Source organism: Zosterops lateralis (genome assembly GCF_965231275.1).
Source record: "Zosterops lateralis genome assembly, chromosome: 4".
NCBI classification, from domain to species: Eukaryota; Metazoa; Chordata; class Aves; order Passeriformes; family Zosteropidae; genus Zosterops; species Zosterops lateralis.
The window spans coordinates 16,929,881-16,943,254 of record NC_139765.1 but is presented as its reverse complement, the minus strand read 5'-3'; the positions used below and the strand labels follow the sequence as shown (position 1 = coordinate 16,943,254).

The window sequence follows — 13,374 nt, the reverse complement described above, 5'->3', positions numbered from 1 at the left end:
AGTCTTTGTGCCATTTACTTAAGCATCATATAAAACCATCCAGTTTTGCTCTCATTTGCATATATCATGCCCAGAATACTTTAAAATCAGAGAGCCAAGGGCGCATCTTATACCACTGAATTTAAATTACATAGACTTTTTGGAATTCTTTGATCTTCCCTAATTTTCTGGGGGAAAAAACCAACAAATGAAACCCCAACTGACTGGCAGCTATTACATTTACTTTCTTCTCTAAGTGCTACCAAATAGCTTAAACTGGAAAAGGAGGGGCAGGGAGGGAAACACTCAAAAATCTATGAAAGCCTCATTTTTGATTTACCACTCAGCAAAATCTCTTGCAGTGATCCTACTATACTGGATGTTTCTCTGAAGCATGGTCCTAGTGATAAATCAAGGCATTTTTCCAGATATTCTTTGAGAATGCTATCAACCATCTAATACAAAATAACAAACATCCAGCAAAACTTGTTTGAATTGCACATCAGCAGGAAACTCCTCATGTTTTAGCTAAATAAGTATGTTTATAAATGAAGGACTATAGCTTTATTTGTACCATCTGAAGAAATTAAAGGAAAGAAGAGAAGGAGAACCTTCGAAGTGTTCCTTTTCACAAAAGGCAACAGTAGAAGCCAACTTTACGATGGTATCTGAACCTAGGCACAATTGAGTGTGTCCCCTAATATTTCACCTTGACCAGGAGTAAATTCCTCTAATGCTGGAAGAGGTCAGGAGAAATAATTATATATTTTCAGGCACATCCTACCCTGAACCTCAGCAGTGCACCTTGCAGAGACCATTAAACAGCCTGGTATAGCTGGGAATTAGGCAAGTGGTCAAGACTTCACAACAGGCTATCATGCCCCTAAATTATCTAGGACAGCTCTTATGTATTGCTCAAAAAGGTAATGTGTAGGGAAATAAGTAGCCTGTAGTTGGCAGAAGAATTTAATTCAATTGATGGGCTTTGCTGACACAAACCATGAAATTGCAGATTGAACTATTTCTGAAGAGCAGCCACATTTTTATTCAAAAGCTTTATAATTTTTATTGAGACATTAAGAGCAGAGCCATGGCTAAGGCTTCTTCAATAAAGAAGTAGAGAAAAAATCCTTGTTTCACATTTTATTTAAATTTATTCTCCACAATAAATATATCTTTTAACCTCATTTTTTGGCAGACTTGCTTAATAAAAATTTATTGCTAGAATGTGGGCTTTCAAGTGGTGGCTGTAAGCCTTATCAAAGCCAACCAGGCTGAAATCATAGGCATAAATCTCAGTGCTATCAGAGATTAAATTTTCTTCACTTTACAGAAAAATACCTGGACAAGAAAATTAGACATACTATTACAATCAGACACAGATAAGCATCGGGGAAATTCAGATCAGCTGAGACGGTTTCAGAAGAGTGTTTAAATAAATTTCCTCCAAGCCTTAATTATTATTCTTTATCCTTTATATACTGGGTAAACAGACACAAAAGTATCCCCATCTATTAAGTTTCAGCCACAACTTGACAAATACAGAATATTGACCTTTTAAGACCCTGGCTGCGAACCTTGGCCCAGAGACTCTGCTGTTGTTAGACCTTTAAGAGGGCAGAGGGGGGGGGGGCGGAAAGAAGATTGGAAGAACCGAGGCAGGAGGAATGACCAGAAGTCACTTAAGAAACTAAGATCAAAAGGAAGAGCTTGTAATCATTTTCCAGCAATACAGAAAGCTTTGAATTTGTGGTTAATGCATGAAAACTTTCATCTCAGGGCCTCAGACATCAATCACTTCCCATCTCATCTGTTCACACATGACACAGGGGAGAGTTGGAGAGTAGCCTGGGATGTGCTAAGGGGGGTGAAATTTTAGCCTGCTGGTGTGAATCTGGCTCACTAATGCTGAGAACACAGTCAGTCACCTGCATTGCATCTTTGTATAAACACTGAAAACTATCCAAGATTACTGATCAAAGGACAGGTTTTTGGTTTCCTAAGCACTTTACTATTTATATTTAAAGGTATCCATCAGCAGAAAACTGTGGAATTACACCATATTTGCAATAAGGCTTATAGCCAAGATGTTTGTAAAACCAAGAGGAAGCTGCACCAGGATAGATAAAAAGGTTTCGACTGATCCATAACCTGTCTCTGGAAGTCCTGAGCATGGGATACCCTTTCCCCAAGCACAGAGGCAGGACACACCTCCCCCGCCATTATCCCTCCCTCCATCTTCTCGCAGCCATGATCATTTGCAGATATTTCTGAACCAAAGGACCCCTCTGGACCACCTCTTCTCCACTAGATTTTTCATTTCACTTTTTAAGCCTCTACATATCTCTCATGTTCACAACATGCTGTGGCAGCAAGCTCATACCCAAATTGCACTGTGGGCGAGGAGGTGGAGAGAAAGATGCTTTTGTTTGTGTTAAAGCCTGCTCTTTCAAATTCCACCAGGGAACCTTTAATTCTTTTATTTCAGTACTTGAGATATTAAACAGATAATGCTTCCTTGAACTTCACAAACACAGGCAAAGATTTATATATCTTGATGAATCAGAGAGCTAAAATAGGAAGCTCATATTCTGTATCTCTCTACTGAAAGCTTTATTTTGGTACAACACTTACTTGCAGAATGGTCACGAAAGATAGTATATGAGGTTAGGCAGGGATAATCACAAAAAGCAGTGGGAGGAAGACACAATTCCCTGTTAAAGAGAACTCTGTGCTTTGACACATACTTTGAAACAAAGAGAAAACAAAGCTCTTTGGCAGCTTGATTGCTGGGGACTTGGGGGGGGGGGGGGGGGGGGGGTGCGCTATTTTTAAAGTGACAGGATGGTTCCAGAAGGCAACTGAAATTCCTCAGGCACCCAGCAAAGCCAGACTTCTCATAAGTTAACCTTCAAGGATTTATGTATTTTCTTCTCTGAGGAAAATTGCTTCTGGAAACTCACATAAAGCAAACACATAGGCAGAACTAATGCAGCAAGGCAAGATCAGAAAGGCCAATAATTACCTCAAGGGATTCTGTGGAGGTGGATATTACTTTAAGTGATGTTTCAGATCAAAACAATAAAGTTTTACAAAAGATAATTTAAAAGATCATTAAATACTGCTACTGTTAGTAGATGCCTTTTTTTTTCCTCCAAGACACATTGCAAATGAAAGATGTGCTCAATGCAGCTCAGTTCAATTATTTTAATAGGTCTCTTGCTGGTTTTAGCATTCCATTTTTGTCTGATACTCTGATCACACTTCACAAATATTAAACATTCTCCACTGTAATGCGAGAGACAAATAACACAGGAATTCCAGCTGCTTTATTCCTGCTGCACACTCCTCATCACTTCATACTGGAACACCCCCAATGCAAAGGCAGAACTAAAAGAACTTGGCAGTTGAGCTATTACCATCTTAACTGCTGACAAAGCATTGCTCTGAGTCCTTCATGCTTTCTGTATAAGCAAAGTGATGTGGAGACCAGCCCAAATACCACCCCACCTCCAACAGTGCACATTTGGAAAGCACAAGACAGAAATCCCCAGCTGACAGCAGGCAGAGGGAGCGACTGGGCTCATCTCTGCCCTTCTAGGCAAGTGCATTGCCACAGTATCAGCTCTGTGTCACTGCTACTTCCAGCTCCTTTTGTGTTAAATATTTGCCAGAACACTAAAAATAGAATTCAGTGGAAATTGAGATTAACTCCAGATTTCTACACCTTCATGACTGCAGGGAGGTTCCAAATGCATTTCTGAGTTTGCAAAAGCCAACTTAATGTGGGGTTTATGTATTCCCCACCTCTCTATCTGCTGGGTGAGGGCCAGGAGAGTCTCCTGACTTCCCACTTGCACCATACAATGAGGTCAATTCTGTTTTGAAGCAGGCAGTATGCCATTCTGACTTCCTCAAATGCAAAGCTCATCTAATCTAAATTGGCGAAGGGCCTCCCAAATTTTCTATTACGGAGTTAGACCAAATACACATTTTTGAAAACAGCTAGAAGTGGTAATATTGTTCAATGTTACTGTTACAACAATCGGTTACTTTTAAATTAAGAAACAAATGGCCTTTTCTGTACAGGAAGCTCAAATACCAGTAATCTGCTGTCTTCATCAAGTCACATTCTTAACAAGTGCTTTGGTGATTTTGGAATCATCCTTTAATTACCAGCCCTTTAGAAAAATACACAGTGGATCATTAGTCTTTCAGTTGTCACTGCCCCCACTCCAGGAACTGTTTTCTCCTCCCTTCCCAGTCCATGGTACTCAGCCCCACAGATGCTCACACCAAATATAACTGAGCAGAAAGAGATAGAGGAGATGTATTGGTGCAGAGGTGCCATTAGAAGTGATGACCCACCAAAAGCTATAGTTTAGATAAGTTCCAGCTTCTGCGTAAAAATTCTTCCCTCTGTCTGCAGAAACAAGGTGTTTTGTAGTCAAAAACCTCACATGGATATCAGTATCTTAAAAATTCCTTGGTTTGCCTTCTTGCTGTGGATAAGTATCCTAGGTGATCACACCCTTTCTCACCCAGTCCCTGATCTGGAGCTTAGACTTCTTCCATCACATAGTACACTTAGAACAATCAAGGGAAACTCAGCACTTTACTTTTGTTGTGCCTGAAAGTACTCTGTTTGCACAACACCTCTTCCTCTACAGCTCTTCATGAAGCATGCCCAGTGAGTGCTCTTAGTCCCAGCAGAAGCACCACAACCACAAGATCATCACAAGGGCTGGCTGTAAACCACCCAGGAACCTCTGAGAGCTTGACGCTGTCAGGTAACAATTTGAGAAGAGTTTTCCTCTACCTACCATGTTGACGGCATCCTGGTCAAAGGGGTTCCACTCAATGTTCTGAGGATAATGGGCCAAAACTTTGGACTTGAAGGTTCTTCTTAGGGGACTCTGGTTGAAATTCTCTCCTGCAACAAATGAAGAAATAATGACTTGAAACAGCAGTGTGGCTTCAGAGAGAGCTTGCTTGGATTTTCTTTTTCTTTTCTTTTTTTTTGTGAAATCTGATAGACATTTTGACTCTCAACAGAGATACTACTTTTAAAAGAGAAACAGAAAAGATTCCCATTCAGTCTGACCTTACCCTCATTTCCACAAAATCTTACTGTAGTTGTAACACAGCTGCCAGTTTAGTATTTACAGAATGGAAATATATTGTCAAGAGAAACGTCACTGCTGAAATTTTAGAGAAAAAGAGCTTGCAATCAACTGGATCCTTGGCCTTCCCCTATAGCTTGAGTATCTACAGATGACTTTACTTAGTCTCTGAAAGAGCACTTTCCTTCAAGTTTGTTAGAAGCTTATCTTTAAGGTCAATAAAAAATATGAGTACCTCTTGGCTATTATAAATTATTAAAGGATTCATTATAGATCATATTTTTTATATTACAAATCCTGTGTGAAAATTAAACATTTATTTTTTCTACATCAAATTTCAAAGACATATTTTTTCCACACAAAGAATCCAGCAAGTGCAAAGAGGAAGATTGAAATTAGACTTCAAGCAGAAATGCATCCAGTTATCAGCATACGAATACTGTATTTCACAGTGATATTGTTAATGGAGTTCCCCCCACTGGATTGTCTACAGCATGCAAAACAGTAATCAAAACAAGGAGTTTTTAAAATCTATTAATTAAATGACCATCTATTGCACTATCACACTAAACCAGTTCTTCCAACAGCACTCACATGCAAGTGCATTCTGAGACGGGTTTTAAAATCTTTTCCTTCCTAAGTTATCACAAGACTTTAAAAATATTGTTATTTCTATACAATACTTATTTTGAACACAGGATTTAGACACATTGCAGCATCATGGTGGTGGAATCACCACACTTAGAAGTGTTCAAAAATCCCGTGGATGTGGCATTTGGGGATATGTTTTAATAGCAAAAAAGCAGTGCCAGGTTAAATGGTTGGACTGATAATCTATGAAGATCTTCCTCATGCTCAGTTACAAGCTCAGACAAGTACACCAAAACCAGACACCATTTGTCTATTTCAGAACATGGCAGTAGAATAATCTCTTATTTTGGTCCAAAAGTTCTTTGCAGAGCCATTAAAGACACAGTGACATCCATCAATTTCCAAAATTTTACAAAATAAAGATCCCACCAAGCAAAGCCAGAAAAAATTTTCTTTCCAGGTATGTACTTAGACATTCTCAGCAACATTTTTAGCTCTTAGAATTGAACAGTAATTAACATGCTCAGATAATCAAACAAATATGCATGAGGTGATTTCCCAATTAGATCTTCAATCATCCTCACATCTGACAGAGTTTACCTTACAACTGTGACCTGGCAGAAAGGCAGGTATTTGATACTAAATTTATTGGGTTGATTCTACTAAAAGTTAGAAAAGAATATCTGGATGACTTATCAAGGTCGCTCCTGCTAACAGTAAGTGACTGCTGAAGTTCAAATTTCTTTAAATGCTTCCTTTCTCATTAAAAAAAAAAAAAAAAATAGTTACTAAGTATAAGCTTTGTTTCAAGAAATCCAGCTGCGCAAAACCAGCAGTTACAATGTCCCTGTAGGCTGACAACATGGATTCATTTTATCCAGGAAAGTAAATGGCACAAACAACTTACCTTTTTAAGTGCTTGCATTACCTCTGCAGTGCTTGCATTTTATCACTCCAGTGGTTAAAGAAAAATATAAACTTAAGGTAAAACACAAACAGAGAAAATACAATTTTCTCAATCAGTGATCATGAGGGAAAAGAGAAGAGCCAAGACACGACACTGGAGTAAATTAACCTGTCATTACCTTGAAAGGACATGACATTGCACCCTCCATACAAAGCTGCCTCATGGAAAGACAAGCCAAGCAAACTTTTAGAGGAGATATGTAAATTAGGAAAAAAAAACAGCACAAGGATGTGATGGGAACAGCCTGTCTGTGAGGGTGAAATGTCATCATTTGCCCAAACTAGCAGGAAACACCTCAACTCTCACCAAAACCGGATGAGAGGCATGACCATGAAGAGAACCACAGGGAGCAGAATCTTCATGGCAAACATGAGGGAAGGGATCTGGACTGCAGGGTACCTGATACTATCAGCGCTCAGCCTTGGTAGCTTTGAACTGCTGAGTCACATGTGGCAGAGAGACTTCACTTAGCTGTTATTTCACATGAACAGTGAATCTTCGTTAAACCTCTCAAGTGCTTCTTTGCTAACTTTCCAAACAGGATTAGCAAGGCATATTTAAAATGAACCAAGTATTAAATGCAAAATGAATCCCTTTGCTAAAATACTAACGGCCAGATAACAGTACCATGAATATGGATAGGAATATTGTATTTGATTCATGTTGGCCATGCAAACAGCACAACTTACAGAGACAGCTGTCTCTCAGAGGCAAATTAAAAAAATAGGTTTGAATTGAATAATTTTGCTTTCGGGATATTTTAAAAAAATTCAAATACTTTTAAAAATTGTGTTAAACGTGTCAGATGCAGTTTCCATTTCATTTGGATACTACATCCTGTTAATAGTACTCTTAAACAACTTGTGCCTGCTTTAAGGAGCTGGCTTTTAAAGGGACATTTAGTTTCAAATTACAAGCAAATGGTGAAACGATGGATGTGAGATCAAGACAAACTGTGCTAATTTTGTTTCAAAACAAAAAGATTGTTCAATATTAGAAAACAAGCCGGATCCATGTTTTGGATGAAGAATACATTTACTAGGGAAATGCAGCTACAGCCATGTAGGTCTTAATCATGATGACTTTCATAAGTCTCCTATGTAAAAATTTAGTGATCTTCAGGTTTAAACAGATATGTTTCAATTAATTGTCACAGTGACAGAGGTATACAAAACCTCGTATCAAATAGGCAGAGGCATCTTCCACCCACACCCTCTGGTCCAGGGAATGTGAGCTATCTGTCACTCCTTCCAAGCTCTGGAATGCTTGTGACTACAGGAACAAAAATATCTTTTATTCCTTTAGAGGAATGTACTAGGAGCACACCTATGCACAGTGCTCATGGTGACCACCTCTGTGATTGCTACTTCCAATTAAAAGTGCTCAGCACATCCAGCCATGTCCTCTCACTGCAGATGGAATTTTGTTAAGCTTATTAAATAACAGGATGACCCTGCATGAGAAGCAAATAATACACAATGTGTGAGTGAGAAAACAATGTGAGCACAGGAATAACAGTGCTTGGCTTGGGAGCAAGCAAGCTGTTAATTGTCAAGCTCAGGACCTGGTTAATTTAAGTACTGCAGAAAGTGCTCTGCTGCTTTTCTTCCATGCCTCCCCAGGATGCCAAGGTGGCAGTGGGAGGCTGATCAGAGTTCAAAGACATTAACTCAAACTTCTTATTTCTGACCTCACATTCTCAATCTCACAGCAGAGGACAGAGATGATATGAAAGGGAAGACTAGGACAAGGCAGACAAAACAGTTTTCATTTCAAAGTTTTAAAATCTGAGTTGCCTGTAAGATGGTAGTGGATTTTGGGGGCTGAGGAGGAGGGCAGTGCCAATATGTAAATAAATTAATGGATTATATTTAAGCAGGAAACAACAGGGGGACACGTACCCTATTAATACATCTAAATGATTTGGAAATTTTTTGGGGTATGTGTCTATGTGAACCTCAACAGCATTGTTATTTAAATCTAGGCTGCAAAATAAGCTCCCTTGAAGTGCCAGAAAACTTTGTGTCTCTGTACCAGAAATTGGTGGAGCTGAACCTTCCAGTCCCCTCTATTCACAAATCCACATAACTAAGCCTTGTTAGACTTCCAGGTAAGTATCCTCTAAAATGGCCTCATGCAAGATATTGTTCAGTCTATTAAGCACAGTCTCCTCTCCACCAATATACCAACAATATGTTAACATCACTAGTGGGATTTTGCTGGAGAACCACATCTGCCAAGAGAGCTTCAAGAAACAGAACAAAAATTTCCAAATATTGATTGAAATTAAATAAAAGAATGAAAAAGTCTGAGAGTTTTGGTTTTGATATTGATCTATGATCTTTAATTTGATTCAAGAGGAGTTATAAGACTGAAAATAAAGAAATAGAGACATCCTGATCATTGTTTTATCCTTAACCCCTCTTTACCTGAGGTTTTGTCTGCAGTGTCTGAGCTCTTGCCATGGAGATCTGCTTGTAGATATTGGTACAAGACTACACAACATAACAAAGAGGGAAAAAAAAAAAGAAAACAAAAAAAAAAGGCAAGTATGAATGCTTGATGAAAAGATATACAATGTACTGGGGAAGGGAAAAAATATGAAGCAGACCTTAAATATTCCCCCTCACAGTCTCTCTTCCCCCCACTACTGGCAAAGTAATCCAAAGGGTAAATCCACACAATAAATAAAACCCTCCAGGACTGGATTACTATAGAGGTGTTGAATGCAATGACAGACATGGTAGAAATACTTGTCAAAATTAGTAGCAAGATTAAATTCTCAGTACTTCAAACAACATGCTGTTTTACAGCTTCGCTATTATGAAAGATGTCTTTGTTCACATATTTAGCCCTTCCAGAGCCTGAGAAACTCAGGGGAAAAAAATACATCAGTCCTTCAGCTAGTGTTGAACTAAACTCAAGAGGTATTATTTAGTATGATACCGTTAGCTATGGTGTTATGAAGCATTGATTTAGAAGAATTAAAGACTTTAGTTAAAATAAATATTGCTGAGGTAAGCTAGCTAAATTTCCCTTTGGTTAACAGAAGCCAGACTGAAGGAACTGATAAATCATGGAAGCTGTCAAACTAGGCTTTTGCATCCTGAATAATCAATAGACCCCATGAATACAATACAATCCTAAGTCAAACAGTCCTGGAAAACAGGATTCAGTTGTCATGTAACACTAAAGATTAAAAAGTCAAAGAGAGGAAGACCCATCTTACTTCATCATTTTGGGACCCCACTCCATAAAAAAAGACCACCGACCCATTTCAAAGAACAAACTACACATGCTTAATGGCTTTTTTGGCTAATTACCATACAAAGCGGGGAATGGGATGTACCAGAGTTATGAATATGGATTTGTGTTTTGGGTATTCAATACTCCTGTACATAAAAGACCCTGTGGTCATCTGTAAATTGCGTGTGTGTATTTGGGAGCGATCCCGCATGCTGCCCGGCGTCATAATAAACATACACTTTCTAACTTTAAACTGTTAGAGAGTCTTTGTCCATCATGTCCATCATAATACCATCATATTGGTATTAGACCAATATCCATAGTTTTTAAATAATTCAGTTACACCTTCAATCCTGTACTGCATGCTACTTGCAGGACTTACTGAAGTTACCTAATAGCTTTATTCATAATTTCTGTCTCATAACTGGGTGTTTTTAGACTAAAATGTGAATAAATAAGCTATGTTTAGAACCTGGATGAACAATTTTAATGTATTACAGCAACAGCTACCACTTCCAAAGGCAGAGCTTCCTGCTAGCATGTCTAACCGAGGCTTCTTCCAACTGGTTTGCTCATTTCCTGCAGACAAACAAAAATGTTTCCACAGATGCCTTGGCATTTCTTTGTCAAAAAAAGTCACATTCACACACTACACAAAGGCATTACACAACCCTCCTCAAGTTAAATCTCTTTATAGAGCTGGCATACATGTTAAAACTGCAATACCAGTGACCTCTCTGGTGATTCACTCTCTAGGTGTAAATTCAGAGTAGCTCGGCTACAACCTCCTACTTGAGCTGTTAATCCAGACATCAGTGTAGAGGACACAGATAGTTCTGCCAAGGCCAGATTTTTTGGGAGAGTAACCCTCAGCAGAGGACACAGGAGTTCTTTCAACAGAGATTTTTAGATGCAAATTTGTACTTTAGGACATTTTTCTCTTTTCGTTAAGAGGTACCTGAAAATAGCCCACATTCAAATCTGCAGGATGATATTTTTCCACACCAAGTGTCTTAAGTTATTTCATTTTAATTTTGAGCTGTTTGAACTAAAAAGTTGCATAAGTATTAAAGGAAATACAACTATTGTCAAAACTAGAAATGCCTCTTGCTAATGGCCCATATCCACACTATCTTTACAAGTCTCTCTGCCAGACTGTCCTTTCAGCTCTCCCCTAGAGATTTTAATTCAAAGGGAATTTGGCACTGAGCTTCCGCAGAGGTAGCCACCATCTCTGCAACAGAAAGAATGAAAAGGAGTGACCCACAAAACAGTGTATAATCAGATGCTCTAGGACAGGTCCTGGTTTGATCCCCATTTTAGTATTTTGACCATTTATTATCATCAATCACATGGCTAAACAGTCACAGAAGATATGTAAAAACTCCTGCACAGGAAGTCAAATTGACAACAGTGATACAAATACAGAGCCATGGACACTCCACTATGTTGTACAGCCTAATTCTTTCCACAAACACAATGTAATGAAACAATGTAATTATTGCCACAAATTAATTACACTTATTAGAAAAGATGTAGTATTAAAAAAATTCTTTTAAAAAGGAGCTTTGTTGCCTCAAGTCCCAGCTGCCAAGAGATCACAGACATGTAACTACTTTAGTGAAGAAGTATGAATTGCACCAACCCTTTTACATCAAAATTGCATTACAATCTTGTCAAATCAAAAAAATTAAATTATGTCAGTTTGGGTGATTTTTTGCAGTGAAGCAGGTGGAATTTAATAAACAGGTACTCAAGGCATGGCACTTCTATACAATTACCTTGGGGTCTGTCTCAAAAGGCTGAAGGCATTAGCGGGCAACAGTGGAGCAGGTATAAAACCAGACTTGTACTTATAAATACTGGGAATTATTTATACTTCAGGCCTTTATTTTCTCTAGAAATCAAGATGAGGCATTCAGTCATATTATTCATACTGCCTTTACAAGTATGGGCTCCCAATCTAGGGAAAACATGCCCCAGAGATCCTTGGCCTATCCTGCTCACATACAAGTGGGACATTTTCTTTTCTGTTGCATGTTTACATTCAAATCTGCTGTATTTTTTTAATGCTTGATATGGAATGAATGAGCATTTTTACTAATAGAGAAAACAACCTGAGCAACAATTAAAAGTTCGTTTAAACTGAAGTTTCATAAGTCATTATTCTTGAACTGCCTGCTAAGTTTTTGTTTAGTTACACAGGACATGAGCAATGTACCTAACCATATGAAATTGAAGAGTTTGAAATGAAGCTCTCAGTTCCCAAAAGAACATTAATGATGGCAGACTGACAAATGTTCAAGCAGGAATAAGACACCAGCTCAGGTCCTTAAATACAGCAGGATGCTAAAGCCAGTCCAGCAAGGGGATCCCTGGCTTTGGAGGCACCTGACTACTGCAACCTTGAGCTGAACTGTGGAGAAAATGAAGGTATTTTAGATGCCATCACGTTTCCTGTGAAGCCCAAACAGCTTCCTACCCACTGCAATGCCAGTTTCCCACTCCTTGTTTCACGTGTTCACCTCCCTCCATGGACAGAACCCAAGACAAGGTGCCCAGTCAGGCCTTTTGCACAGCACATCTTTCATGCTTGTGTTTTCTATTTGTTTACAGGGACAGGTTCAAGTTCAAATGCATTTCATTTCTGTGTTAGAATAAGATGTTGCATTCTCAGACTGGTTTTGGAAATAGTCTTTTCAACATAATTTCTGACTCCAATATTAAAACAGATTTTGTTCCCTTCTGCACTCTGACAGAGATAGATAGTATCAGAGTCTTCTCTCAAGATTTGCTTTATTACAGTTGGTATTTCTGGAGAAAAGGAAAGGAAAAAACCCACCAAAACCCACAAACAAGTAGAACCTGTCATCCTAAAAATCCCTGTACTACTGCTGTTCAGGATTGTGTGCAACAATGCAGGAAAGAAAGGGGAGTTTTTCAGTAAATCTTGCTTTGGGGCTTTTTAAAGACAGGAACAAACAGTTTTATTTTTATAATTCCAGTTCACTCAGTTACCTTTTAGACTGAGCTGCATTAAGTTAGGGGTTTTTTTAAACCACTCTGCAATGCACATACTACCATGCACCCATATTAGTCTCCACTCATCAGGATGGCAAGTGTCATCTGTTTTGTTACTTAAAGTTAGAAGCAGTTTCACCAAAGCTGCATTTATATAACATCTCCTGCCATCCTAATTAAGCTCAGCTTGCAAATCAGTACAATTTGGCCTGTACTATTTTCAGTACTAAACAACTTTGACATCGACAGAGCATGAAGATGTCCACACTGAACAGCTGAATATCCAGCTAAGCAATCCAGGAGTTTCTTTCTTTCTTTTTATCCACCTCACACAAGCTTGAAGTCTCAGTTCCCTGGACTCAGCAATGTTACACTGGGATTTCTCCAGATAAAGGAATCCCTTCCTTGCTGATGTTGCCAAGAACTATCCCTTGATGTGCTGAGGCA

The 13,374-nt window shown here is 38.7% G+C and overlaps 1 protein-coding gene across 2 annotated transcripts in view; it reads right to left on the bottom strand.

Moving 5' to 3' along the window:
* The window catches only part of DENND5B (DENN domain containing 5B), a gene marked incomplete at its 5' end in the record, with an annotated part of 112,210 nt that overhangs the window by 51,890 nt on the left and 46,946 nt on the right, over nt 1-13,374 (bottom strand). Inside the window, 2 exons of one of the 2 annotated variants that reach the window (XM_083858661.1) lie at nt 4,803-4,912; nt 9,090-9,155. In XM_083858661.1, coding sequence (XP_083714787.1) covers nt 4,803-4,912; nt 9,090-9,155 — 176 coding nt within the window. The remainder of the gene's footprint in view (nt 1-4,802; nt 4,913-9,089; nt 9,156-13,374) is intronic. The other variant, XM_083858662.1, reaches the window with a different exon arrangement.